This window comes from Pseudopipra pipra, chromosome 10 (genome assembly GCF_036250125.1).
Source record: "Pseudopipra pipra isolate bDixPip1 chromosome 10, bDixPip1.hap1, whole genome shotgun sequence".
In the NCBI taxonomy this organism is placed as follows: Eukaryota; Metazoa; Chordata; class Aves; order Passeriformes; family Pipridae; genus Pseudopipra; species Pseudopipra pipra.
Window position 1 is genome coordinate 6,103,544 of NC_087558.1, and position 13,796 is coordinate 6,117,339.

The window sequence follows — 13,796 nt, forward strand, 5'->3', positions numbered from 1 at the left end:
CATCTTTCATAGACAGAGGTGGTCCTTGGAGATATCACAGAATAAATTTTAGCAGTAAGGCCTTGAAAGGGAGAATGTTTATTAGATCTGTCTACATTTATGAAATTTTCAAGATACCACCATTGCAAATATCTGTAACTTTGATGAATAAATGAAACAAGGAATGTTGTCCTTGATACTGACCTTTAACATAAACAGGTCTCCTTCTTGGTGGAGCTCTTGCACAAAGTTTGATTAATACATCTTCCCCAGACCTGTGTTTTTAAAGCAGTCTGGTCCTTTGCAGTTTCAGCTTGTGAAAACAATTTACTTGCTGCAAGCTCTTTCCTAGTACTTACTGTATTTCAGTACCACTCCTTTTATAACAGCAACAACATCAACATCAACAGAGAGGAGAGTTGCCTTGTGTTCAGTGATTTAGTTAATGTGCAACTGCTATGAAGAGTAAGATCTGCATAGGCATTTCTGCCAGTAGATATTCTATATGCTTCTTGGTTTTATTTAAATTTCATTAAACTTCAGGGTAACAGTCAAAATAAAACTAGATATTGATTTCTTCTACTCCATAGCTCTTTTGGAATTCTACTAACCCAAGTTCCTTTCTGTAAAAATGGAGGGAAAAAGAAAAAAGGGAATGGATCTCCTGCTTTGCCTATTACCTGAGAGAGATCTCAGGTCTTGAGTGTAAGAAGGAACTAAGGATGGCTCAATGCTGCCATGTGCTTCTAATCTTGCAGTAAGAAATGAGCCAGGAAGGGATTGTTCTTTGAGGGAGCTGTAGAGAGTCTGGCCTTCTTGTTTCTCTTAAAAGGAGAAGGGACTGCAAATGAGTCAGGGTGACACATTTGTGTTAATTATAAACAATATTTTAAGCCTGCCTAGAGAATGGGGGAAAAATCTATGGAACTTCCCTGCTGATATTTTGCTTGTGAAATGTGGTGTTTCCAAAAAATTGTATTAGCATAAAATTCTAGAACATGATACCTATTTTTCAATATTTTATTTTTGATCTGTAAAGTTCCTATTGTTTTTCACAGTATTTTTCCATGGTTTTAGTGCTATGTTTTCTCTTGTCTTTCCAGGTTGTTTTACTCTGTTAGAGAGTTTGTTCTTTTGGAGGTTATTCTCTGTTTAAGAACCTGAGACTACAGAGCTCCACTAAAAGGTTACTGCTAGTGAGTGCATTACTTTGTGTGTGAATACAAACTAGCCAAAAATACATATTTAAAAAAAATTCAAAGGGTCACTCTTGTTTAAATTAGTGTTAAGTCATAATTCAGATTATAACATGCTTATTTCCTGCTGAATTTTAGTAGCTGTAACTGGCAGTAATCTCCATTGTATTTGTGGAGCTCTTGTTCTTAAATATTTACTTAGAAAAATAGTCTCAAGTAGCATTTTACAAAAATATATGCAGGAATATATGTTTGTCACTGGCTTATAATTTAAAATGTGACCTTAAATATGATATTAAATTATGCTGCTACTCTACCCTTCTTTAATAAGGAATTATTTTCTTCAAGGAATTATTTCTGTTTTCTTACAAATTTTATTTGCTTCTGGTCTTCCTGACTAAAATTGTCCTCGAATTTCAGGGAGTTTCACCTAAACGTTAACTAGCTCTTCAGCTCTGTTATTTAAACAAAATTATTTATTTTGCCTGCTCATCTCAGGTTGCACAAGCTCTTTTGAGGATGCAAAGCTTCTTACAAGAGATGGTTCAGAAATCATTTAGGGCCAAAGACTCCGCTTGGAGTTTTGAATGAATATTCACAAAGAATGTGCTGTTGTGCACAAAATAAAATCCAGTTCTCCTGGGTGTTTGTAATCGCCTTCTGAAGCTGAATCCGTCAGTTACACTAGTCAGCATGAACATAATAAAACATGCAAATACATAAGCAAGTTATTAAGTAAATTAAATACCAGTGTTTATATCTCTGAGGAACACTGCAAATAGATTATAGTTTATTTGTCTCTGTTCTGTAATTCAAGAAATAAGCCAATATGTGTTACAAGGATTTCCATAGATTCAGAATTGTAGGATTTTCCAAGCATAGTTCTTTCTACACTTTGTACTATAAATTGGATTAATAGGAATCTTGAGAACGTCTATGTCTTCATACTGGAAAACTGTCATTTGAGATTGACTTGCCAGGATATTTCTTTTTCTTCAGTAATTGTAATCAAATTATTACTGGTACGTGACCAAATATATCTACTTTATCTGGTCTTGCGGGTGGAAGATTAATAAATTAAAGATGAACTGAGAACTTGGAACACTTCCATTGCAGTCTAGTTTTTTAAGATTCTTCTCTGTGTTTCACTTTTAGTTGAGTGCAAGCCCTTTAGAACAAAATAAAAGCAGATAGAGTTTGTTGGTTGGGGTTTTTTGAACTTCTTGTATGCTTTCCATACATATAGTCAGAACTGACCTTGAAAATGAGCATCAGTTCAGTTGCATGGTCCACTAAAACAAAGCTAAATGGTATCAATATACTTTGCATTAATAGACATGCATTATTAATAGATTGATCTTCTTCTGCAAATTTTTGGCATTAAGATCAGACAAGTTAACACTGCAACTTCTTTAACCTGCTAAAACAGAAGATACATATTAATTATGTATAATTTTCAGACAAAATATTAGAGGCCTTGGTTTTTTTAAATGGTTTTCTTGAATTATCCCGTAATGCCTCAAAAAACCTAGAGAAAATGGAAAATATAAAGATTTTTTAATTTATTTTTTTTTTTAAGCTGTAAGTAGTGTTTGAATTCATGTGCATGTTTAAATGTCATTCTGTGCCTTGGAACAGTCACTTTGTGTTGAACTGGAGGAATTCCAGCCACGCCATTTACCTCCTTGGTCCTACCTTACCTCTTACTCTGCTCATTTATCTGTTAGGAGCACTGCTGTGACATGGGCTGGGGAGCTGATCTGGCTTTAAAGAACTTTTTTAAAGTTTGCTGATTCTGGTTCATAACATGGACATTGAAACATCACTGTGGTGTAGGGAGAGGAGTAAGTAACAGGCTGTCGGAAAAGGGGGAGACTCCACACTCTTGGTTGACCTCATATGTCATCAAACTGAAGCCAAAATGTGACTTTCCAGATTTTAAACAAATATGGAAGAATGAATCAGAGATATATAGAATTTTAAGAAAAGCATACTGTACCACAGACAACATATGCACGTGATTCTGAGTTACTGCAATGTTCACTACATGCTATAAACAAAATAATTGTCATCCTAAACCTGTCACTTTCAGTGTTTTCTTAGAGATTTTCTGTTTCCATTCCATTCCTTGTAGAGTGTTATAGGGCTTTTATTATTTTTAATAACAATAAATCTCATTATTGTGAATAAACAGGACTCTATGCTTGTTCATAATGAGAACAACGATGGCATATGTTGCCTGATGTATATTCTGGCTGCTGCAAGCATATTTCACATAAAGCAAGACCCTTATTTTACTGTGTGTTGTGTCCATCATCACTGAAGGGAATGAAATCCATATAGATGTCTCCTGTCCGTGTTTGTTGTTGGTTTTGTCGTGGTGGCCCTCACCAGTGTAGCAAACCAAGGTTTATTTCAGGAGGCAGCAAGTCATAAGACCAGCCCATTGACTCTTGAATGTGCCAGAAGTTCCTTATTTCTTGAAGTGGTGAAAACATAAACAGGAGGTGCTGTGTGCCTTTTCTGCTGTTGTGAGTCAGTATTCCCGTTTCTGAGCAGGATATCCCTGCTTGGTGCCTGCCTGGATCCTTTTCGCAAGTGGGAGAGAATTTTTTTGTCAGTGAAACTGATAACAAATTCTGTAATGTGTTTGGCTCCTGAATTCAAAATGTTCTGTAATATATCAGTTTTAAAAGCCATCTCTGTCACATCTTAGTCCATCAGTTTGATTTGTGTTCCCTCATGCACAGACCCACGTACACACGAGCTTCCCTCCAGATCCCAGTTCAAGAACATCGTGTAGTTAATGGGCTGGGAAATATATTTTCTGGGAGCAACAAGCAGCTACATTTCATGCACAGACTTGCAGGTATGGGGTTCATGAAGTAATTTTGCCCTAAGAGGAAGATTAAAAAAAGGAAGTCCAAGTATGTGTCTGATATTTAATATTTTGGATTTTGCTGTAATTCTGAACATCAGAGCAATAGCTTCAAGCAGTTCTGCTAAACTGCTTGGATTAATACCTCTGCATATTTTAGGAAAATAAAAAATACCAGCAATAATTTTTTTTGTAGAATTATTTTATCATATAGTGTTTAAATTGCTAATTTGGTGCAAAGATATAAAATTTAAGTACGAATCTTAATATTTATTTTTGCGGTCCTTAATGATAAGTTATTATCCAATTTAAGACTCAGATAACTGGTTGCAGCAGATCGTGGTCAGTTCATTACATGGGTAATTTTTCTGAGCGTTTCCAATCTTTTTAGCACTGATTATTTCCACACACACCCTTACAGTGGGAAGTACCTGTGTTCTTAAATTTAATGAAGGTAGAAGATGCTAAGCATATCTTTTGCTATCAAGAATACCTCAAATAGAATCCAAAATTAAATACTAAAGTATTGAACATTCTGTTTTGAATTCAGCATGCATGGCAAAGAATAAATTGTGCAGAAGCTGAAGTTTATGACTGTTGGATTTTTTTTAATAAGCTTATTTTTAAAGTACTGAGAACACTTTATTTTTTGTCTTGTAAGGCAGGCAACTTCTGTCAACCCTTTTGAATATCCACCACCCCTTTGTATGTCCCATGACCAAACTGCTATCAGTGGAGAGTTCTTTCATCTCAGTAGCAAGGAGAGCATTTTCTAACAGAGGAAAACCTGAAAATTATCTTATCCTTTCTCCCCTGTTGCATTCCATTGTTACTAGAAGATAAAAATATGTTTTAGCTATTTGTAATATGTGGAAGAATTGCTCTTTCCTTTTTATGGCTTAGTGGTTACACAATTGTAGGATACTTAAAAAGGAAAAAATTTACCTCCTGTCAGTTGGTGTAGAAGTGTTATGTAATTTTGCTCCATTTTGGCCACTTACATGTCATTTTAAGTATTACCCACTACAACAAGCTAAATGAAAAGGGGGATTCAAAATGGCGAGAGATGTGTGAATTTTTTTTTTTGGTTGCATTTCTTTTTTATTCTTGCCAATGTATTAAATATTCTCAGAAGGAAGCAGGGAAATTAATGAGATGATTGTCCATCAGTGTGTCAAAGCAGTTTTGCTTTTACACAATAAATGTGTTGCTTTTCATTCTATGTATCTTAAAAAGAAACAAGACAGTATTTTTAAAGTACATTAAGTAGTCATTAAGACAAGAGTGGTTTGCACTAAGAGGCAGGGGAGTGACTTTTTTTTCCTCTTTCATAATGATTAAGCACATTTCCTTGTGAGGGAGGGAAAAAGATGACAGCAAGTTGTAGATGTAATTTTTTCTCACATCAGATATTGAATTACTAGTTTTCTTTTTAAGGATGACAGAAATCTGTTTAAAGAGACAGTCTTGAGTAATATATACACAGATTTGCATCCAGTCCATTGATAAAATGTGATGTAAACAGAATGCAGTAAATATACTTTGTAAGAAAATCAGTAGTTCTATAGTTTTATGGTTTTGGGTACATACCAGTGGATGTATGGTGTTGTTAACTGGGGAGTTTATCACAGGTGGTGTGATATCTTCGATTTTCTTCTAAAATTTTGTCAACTCCTGACATCATGGGAATGTGACTTTTTTTAAAAACTTATTTTTAAAGAAGTTTTTTTATCCATCACCAATGATAAGAAAAAAATGTGAATCTTTTTCAGATCATTTCTGAGAACTCTCAGTGGCTTGTTTCCCTTCTAGGTGATCCTCACTGCCTTTCAGTTCTGTACTTTCTGTAAATGTGCATAAACCTTTTATAGGCGCAGACATATTTCTCACTCATATCTCAAATCAGCACACAGTTCTAAGTGTCCCTTGCCCACTTGAGATCATGCATCCTGAAATTCAAGCTGCCACAATGTTGTTGTAATTGGCAGAGCAGTTCATCATCTCGTGCTTTGCTGCCTGCAAAGCTGCTTTGAAAGCCCTTACATGTGGCTGTTGTTAAAATCCCTGGTTGCAGAATTTCAGAGTTCTTTTTTTTTACAAAAGAGGAAAAATTGTTTTTCTCCGTGCTTCTACCAGTGGCTATGAAGCAAAATACTTCAATAGTGACATATGTTCCACACTGTAATTCTAGTGGATAATTCATAGAGAATTGAATAAAGACATAGCGGGAAACTTTTGTTACCAGTTCTGCTCTAGAGGCATTTGCTCCAGGTTCTGCTCTTCTCTTGAATAACATTGTTCTGTATCAGTTACTTTTTTCTTACTCTTGCTGGTATTTTTTAGCTTCTACATCTCAAGATACTCTCCAAGTCTGAAGCTATGGTCTTCTCCTTCCCATGAATAAAATCCATTCTTACTGCCATTTTAAACACCATGGGGTGTTCAGCACCAATTCTGTTAATGGAAGAGGTCTCTTTTTGACTTCATATGCAGAAAACTATATATCTGACTCTTAAAGTCCAAACACTGAGCAGGTGGGGGTGGGGGTGAGCCTTCCCAGAATTTCCTGTTCATAAGTGCTTGCAGAACAGCATCAGGTTTTCTGGGTCAATATTCTAACTGTATCCATTTACAGCAAGAAGTAACAGCCAGAATCAGTTTATTTTTCTTCCTTTGTTCAAAGAGAAAATTTAGGAAGGAAAAAAAAGTCAGTGACTTTGTGAGGTGTAGCTGATGGATACATTTCATATCAGAGATTAAATGGGATGTGAAGGCTTAATTGAAGTCTTTTTGAGTTAGAAGAGTTATGTCTATCTTAAAAATGCTGCTCATCGACAGTATTGTTAGCAACTGTAGCTGAAGATTTAATCAAGTAGCTGCTGCATGGCAAAATTATTATGATTACCAGTAGTGATGTGAGTTTTAATACCTGGAACCACCAACCAGCTGGTGGAATCTCCCTGTTGTAGGCACTGCACAGTCCCTTTGTCTGGATAGATGTAAATCAGAAAAACCACAGATAAACTGATTTTGCAGTGAAGAATAAATCATTGTGCCTAACTACATGAGAGTCAGTGGAAGGTAACAGCTGTTGAATGTTATCAGCAAAGTTGGGGGGAAGCTGTGTACGAGTTCAAAGCTCAAAGAATATAGATGTCTATGACATATCAATTTATACATCTTTTTTTTGTCATGTTAAATACAAGATCAAGCGCTGACAAAGGCATTTATGCTGGGAATCCTTAAATATAAAAATGCCACTTTCACGGAAATGCATTGAACTAACTTCACTTCAGGCAATTGAATGACAGAACCATCTTATTTGACCAAATACACATTATATTGTCTTTTATGCTCTAATTTATTCCCATCATGTGCTGTGAAGTCCTGCTTGGAGTGTCTATTCTCAGCATAAAACTGTTTGTCAAATTTCTATTAAGCTTAAGGTGAAAAATTAATGAGCCATTCATTTCAGATATTTCAAAACTAATATGCTCTATTATTAATGCAGCAGAAAGTCAAAGATGTGGGTATGCACAATAATGGTTCAGTGTTCAGTCAGAATACTTCTTTTTTCTCTTTTTTTGGGGGGAACATCCTTAAAGCAGTGTTTCAGGTCTTAGAAGGAATTATTTTGATGAATTCTATCAGTAAACTTTTTAGACAGTTTTAGTTGTTAACTTTTTGTTTTATCAGATCCTGGCAGAGGGTGACTTTAATAAACAGATATGATGAAATACAATATTCTGTCCAGTCTTCCTTTGAATCTGGAATTTAAACAAAAGTTAACAGAAAATTGATTCATGTAGCAAAAAACTTTTTAGAGAAATATAAATAAAAGCCTATTTGCTAATACTAAGAAGCTGTGGGTGACGCAATGTTCTTTTAGAGGGGTAAGGTGTTGTGACTAACTCTCATTTCATGTGCTCTGATCTTTCAGTCTTCACAAAAGTCACTGAAACGATGATAAAATTGTACTTTTGCCTAGAATTGAGTGACATATGGTACACAAGTGTTACTATTAAATTCTCCCTGTAAAAGCTTTTCAGAAATCTCAGAACATGTTACAAATACCAGTAAGTTAAGTGATGGATCACTATGAAATCCTGGCTTCCAAATGTGTGTCCCAAACGGAGCAGTATGGAAGCTGGTGCTTTTTGTGCTTGCTTTGAAAAAGAAAACATAAAACACAGTCACTGCAAAAGTAGAAATGCAGGCCTTGCTTTCTGCGAAGAAACTTTCTAAAGATTGCCTCTGTTTGTGCTCCTAAAATTAACTTAATAATTGATTACCATATTTTTCTTCTTGCTTTACAGTATGTTCTCTAGAGACTTTCTAAAATTAATAGTGGTTCTAGGCCTGGCACGGTTAGATTGTTAGACTTGCAGAGAAGGAATTCTGTTTCTTGGAAGAGTTTCATGCTATAAAACTAAATTTCATTACAAGCAAAATGTCAAATTTAAATTATCCTCAAAGCATTTGTTGTTTCCACAGATCCTGAAAGCACTCTGTGCTCCACAGAGTTTGGCATCCAGCAGAGAAAGTGCCAGCAAGAATCTCAAACTTCTTTCGATATGTTGGTTCCTTTACGAAGTTGCACAGCACTTTTTCACAGTCAGTATTTAAAAACTGAATGTTTGAGCTTTAACCAGCAGCCCTGGAAATCTCCAGATTTTTAAGTGTGCACTGGAGAGGACTGGTCTTGAGTCTTTCACTTTTGAAACCTGATCATGGTGCAGAGAGCTTTCCTCAGTCCTCTTAGCAGGCTACTTTCCTGGCAGCTATTACATGCCTGGAAGAGGGAAAGTGACTCTCACTTTTCCTTTTTTTAAAAAGCATTTTTTAACATTAGTTCCAATAATGCCTTTTTTTTTTTTTTTTTAATGGTTCAGGAAGTTCAGTTACTGGAGAATTCTACAGAAATCAGGCCTGGAAAAGATGTCAAGAGGTCATCTAATGCAGCACCTTCCCTCAGGGAGGGCATCAGCCATAGCTCTGTCATTCCTAACAGATGTTTGATTACTCTTTTCTTTAGAAAGATTTCAGTTGTAGAGATTTTATCACCTACCTAGGCAGGTCTTTATAAATTCCTTCTATTAGAGAGTTTTTCTTCCAGATAAATCTGCCCAGATAACTTAAATCTGCCTTTTTATGTATTTCTTTTCTATTTGTCCCATAGATCAAATTCCATCTTCTATTGTTAAATGATTAGTTTTTAAACATGGTGGGTTTTTCTCCTGTAAGTTGTTCTCAAAAGTGTATCTTTCAAAGCTCATTCAGGTGTGAAGCTCAAATTCTGAGTAACTGGAGAAGGGAGAGATGCTTCTCATCTGAAACATTTTGAGCCTCATTGCTCTTCTAACACAGTCTGCAGATTGACAAACACTACACAGAAAATAATGTCTCAATTGCCCATCTCTGTAGGACATTTTAGGGGGTTTTTTGATTCCAGAAACTGACTCTCAAAGCCTGAGCAAACTGATTTTACCATGTTTATGATGTTTTGAGCCAGTTTCACCTTTCCACTTAAAAATTTACCTGATTCTTTCAAAGTGAACACTTGTCACTTTGTATTAAAGCTGAACCATGGTTTTTGTTTTTCCGTATTTAAATAATACAGCTTTGGTCAATTTTTACATTATGCTTAAGGGCATATTATAAAAAGTCTCAGGAGTTTCTAGCATAAAAAGAATGAAAACTGGAGGTGACTGGATTTTTTTTTTATGTTGTGCTTCAGCAATAACAATCCTAATAGTATTTTTATAGAAATGTATTAGAACATGTGCTGCTGATTTCTGATAGCTCCCTCCCTTTGTGATTGCAGTCACACAGGATGTAAAGGATGCCTTTGAGTAGTAAAGAACTCCATGTCGACAGAAAATATGGTGTTTGTTTCCAGGAGGTCTCAGAGGGAGGCCTTGTATTCTGAATGTCTAGTTGAATGTTGGAAATGATTCAGTGGGGGCAGGTATATTGGAAGGCTTTGAGAGTGCTGCAGGTTGTTCTGGAGCTGTGTCCTGCCCTGGGCTATCAATGTCCTCTCCCTTTCCATGGTGGGCTTTTTGTCTGCAAGAGTGTTCTTGCTTTCCGTGGGAAGAGATGATACCTCTACTGGCCAGAAGAAATAGCTGAGAAAAACAGATGTTTTGTCCTGAAGTGCTTCAGAGCATTTGAATCTATTGTTATTGAGAGATTTGTACTATGACTTCTTAAGTTCTTTACGCTGTAAATGAGGTAGTCAGTGGCTTTCTGATCCATACCTTACTTCACTTGATGTGTGTGTCTGTTTAGTAGTACCCTCTTATTTCAGGTCTCCTTCATGTGATCCTTCAACTTCCCATCACAGAAACACCCCTGCATTAATAAAATACATGAGAGTCACCTTAGCTGCATTGAACCCACTTTGAGTCAATGAGGTGACCAGTTTGTAGCCTTTCAAAGAGGTTGGTGTATATCAGAATTTTCAGGGTTTCTGGTACATGCAAGGAAGCACATCTCATCAAATTGCCAGTATATTATCAACATGCCTCATTTTTGGTGTTTTTCTTGTCAGATTTCTCACAAAGGCTTGTTTGTGTGATAGCACTAAAACCATTTAAAGGGTGAGCTAAATAGCACAACTTCTCTAGGCAAAATAAAGCCTAATCAGTAGTAACTGTTCAATGCAGATGGATACTTGCACATGATTCTGGGCAGTTTAAATGTCTGCTCTTCCCTGTAAGGCTGTGTTCAATTTTTACTTGAATTTGGAAGTTATTTCTGATCTATAATTGTATTTTTCAATGTTTCCTTGAGTACAAACCAATTTAGTTTAGTGTGTTTAAGTCACATACAGTGCAATATCTGCACGGACTCTTTGTCAGCTTCTTTCTTGTGGAACTATTGCCCAAATACTGTAATATGCACATGCAATTTTGTGGTACATGGTCTTGAAGAGACTTTTTTTTTCAATAAGGTAAGTACTAAATAACAGCTGCTTATCTATGTCAGTTGTTTTAAGCTGTGTTATAGAGATTTGTGGGTTTTATTTGGTTTATGATGGATTGAAATCTAATTTTTACAAAATTGCCCTTCTCTTTCTGTTTTTTTAAGATGGAAGCTACAGGCAAAATCGACTGAACCTCACAACACTGTTAGTACAACCAATTTCTGCAGTGCTTGCCAGAAAACTTGTTTCCTTACCTGAGGACAGTGTCCAAAAAGATAGGTGTACACCCCTCCAGCTGCCACCGACAGGTAATACTTTTTAAGTACACTTTCCCTCTAACTATGGAATGTTCCTCAAGGACTCCAAGTCCATTTTCTGTTACTATATACAACTAAGAGGTTTAGCTGATCGTGAGTATGTTTTGCTGAGCTGCTTTCTAGGAGGGACTATGAACAGCCTAAAAATTATGCTTCTAAAATCTGACAGATGGAAGCTTTGGTTTAAAAAAACCAAATAATTCTCTTAGAATAAGACATTAAGCATTAATTCTTAATACTGATGAAAAACCTCCTCTGTGTAGATACCATCACTAGGTAGGTTTTGTTAATTGTTTGTTAGGACTTACTGTACTATTAAGAATGTGATTTTAACATTAAAGCACCAGGAACAGTATTATTGTATAGGTTTTTTTCCTGTCTCTGGTACAATAATACTGTAATTCTTAACAGTGATATGTCTCTCTGTATTTCTTAATTTGTATCTGGTATAGAATAAACAAGGTATTGTTATCTGAACCTTCAGGCACTTTTTTCTCCAGGTTTCACCACAAAAAATGGTCCTGATGATAAGAACAAAAGACCTTGAGTAGAGACAGATGAAATGAAAGAATGCATTCAGAGTATATATTTAGATATAATGCCATTAGCAAAGTCACACAGATTAGTGCTTGAACAAACTTATTGCTATTGTGTGTGGGGAAAAAAATAAGGATACAGTCTTCCAGCAAAGATACTGCACAGTGTTTCAGTGAAAGAAGAGCTTCCAGAGAACATTCTAGATGAGATGCATGTTCAGTAATTCTGTCTTCATTTTTGTTTTGTACCTGTCCATCTTTCACCATAAAAAAAAATGCAGGAAAAAAAAAGGTGTATTTTTTTTATAATGCCTGTTTAAATGAAATGATTTGAAGCTGTGGTCTTGGAGGGGAGGAAGCAGATTAAGTTAGCCACTGTATCCTGTGCTACAAACAGCGATGACAACGGTAAAAGCTAATTTTAAGGGGAACCAATGTACTATCACGTGTGTACTGTATCACTTGTTTATTGCTTTTGGAAAGTTATTGTGGAATAGCAGTGCAATACAACAAGTCATAAAAAAGGTTGATTAATTTTATGACTTGGGTTAGCATTTGTAGTTATACATACTAAACAGGGAGGCAGAAGACCTCCTGCTTCATGGCTTAAGCTGCTGTGGTTAGGCAGGACTATTGCTCTCCATGCATGGCTGACTAGATACTTTAAAGATGAACTGATCGTCCCCACAACCAGTAGAAAATGGAAAAAGGCCATTTGGGAGGGAGGAAGTGCTTTACTGTTCCAGGTAGGATGTGTGAAGCTTGCTGGTATTGTTGGAATTTTAAACAGCTGAAATGCCTGAAGGAAAGCATGAATTTGGCCTGGCAAATGACACTCGTTTTAGAAGGATAAAAGCATTCACAGTGCCTGTTTCTCAAAAAGCTCTTTGTGGAGGCTGCAGGACAGAATCACCTAAAGGGTGGCTTATTCTGCTTTTTCTGTGACAGGTGTGGCATGTCTGTTTTATTTCACTGAGAAGACAGGTATTCTGTGAGGTGGAAAATTTCTGGAAAGAATATTCCAAGGCTAGTAAGAGCCAGTCCATGTGTGGCTTACTCTGGGTGAACACAACAGCCTGTGTCTGATTTCCTGTAAAGCTTCTGAACTGCAGTAATCCATGTGGGATTTTTTTTTAAACTCTTAATTTACTGAGAAAATAGGGACTATAATAAGAAGCCTTGTATAATTCTGCAATGTTTTATGATGTATTTTGCCTTGAAGTAATGGTGAAACTATGGATGTGCTGGAGCATATAGTGTGCTGAAGTGTTCAGTAGCAGCCTTAATGGAAGAGATAAAAAACTGGTCTTATGATAAGAAATTGTGTAGAACTGTTTAATAAGAGTAATAACTAAAGAGATAACACTGAAGAGAGCAAGGCATTTGAAAACAATGAAGGTTGAATTTGCAGTCTTCCTGTTGATTTGAAGAAGCTTAAGAGAGAGATTTCACTTCTGACGTAGAACTCATCACTCATCTGTCAAAAGAGGGGAATGAGCAATTCAGATGATTGGTTGGCTTGAAATTTGTTAGAATAAAATGATCATCATTCTCTCATCAGTCTGTTCCAAAAACTGAACAGCAGATTCATCAGTAATGATTAAACATTTATATATAGTTTTCTCATATTGCCTCTTTTTCCCCTTAGCCTTGCAGTTTTCAAGAGACAAAATGTGACAGAGTGAGTGAGAGGATATGGAACAAACATCCGAGATAAATCAACTGCTCAGAGCCTACAAAGCAAATAGTGGGAATTGAAGTTAGTTATTAGTTTTGTATTAGATGAAGTTAGTAATCAGATTTGCTTTTTGTGTAGCAAGGTACGTTGTTGTTAATCCTCGTTAATCTGAATCCATGAACTTTTCTCCAAAATAGGCAATTAGAAGGAGTTTGAGTGAAGCTTTATAGAGAAGCTGTAAAGTTTTGAAGCTTTTCTTTTTTTATAGGATATTAGTAGGATAT

The 13,796-nt window shown here is 35.9% G+C and overlaps 1 protein-coding gene across 2 annotated transcripts in view; it reads left to right on the forward strand.

The window, feature by feature from the left end:
* Window positions 1-13,796, forward strand: part of NAALADL2 (N-acetylated alpha-linked acidic dipeptidase like 2) — a 436,265-nt gene that overhangs the window by 315,422 nt on the left and 107,047 nt on the right. For both annotated transcript variants that reach the window (XM_064665876.1, XM_064665875.1), the window contains one exon: window positions 11,146-11,289. In XM_064665876.1, coding sequence (XP_064521946.1) covers window positions 11,146-11,289 — 144 coding nt within the window. The remainder of the gene's footprint in view (window positions 1-11,145; window positions 11,290-13,796) is intronic.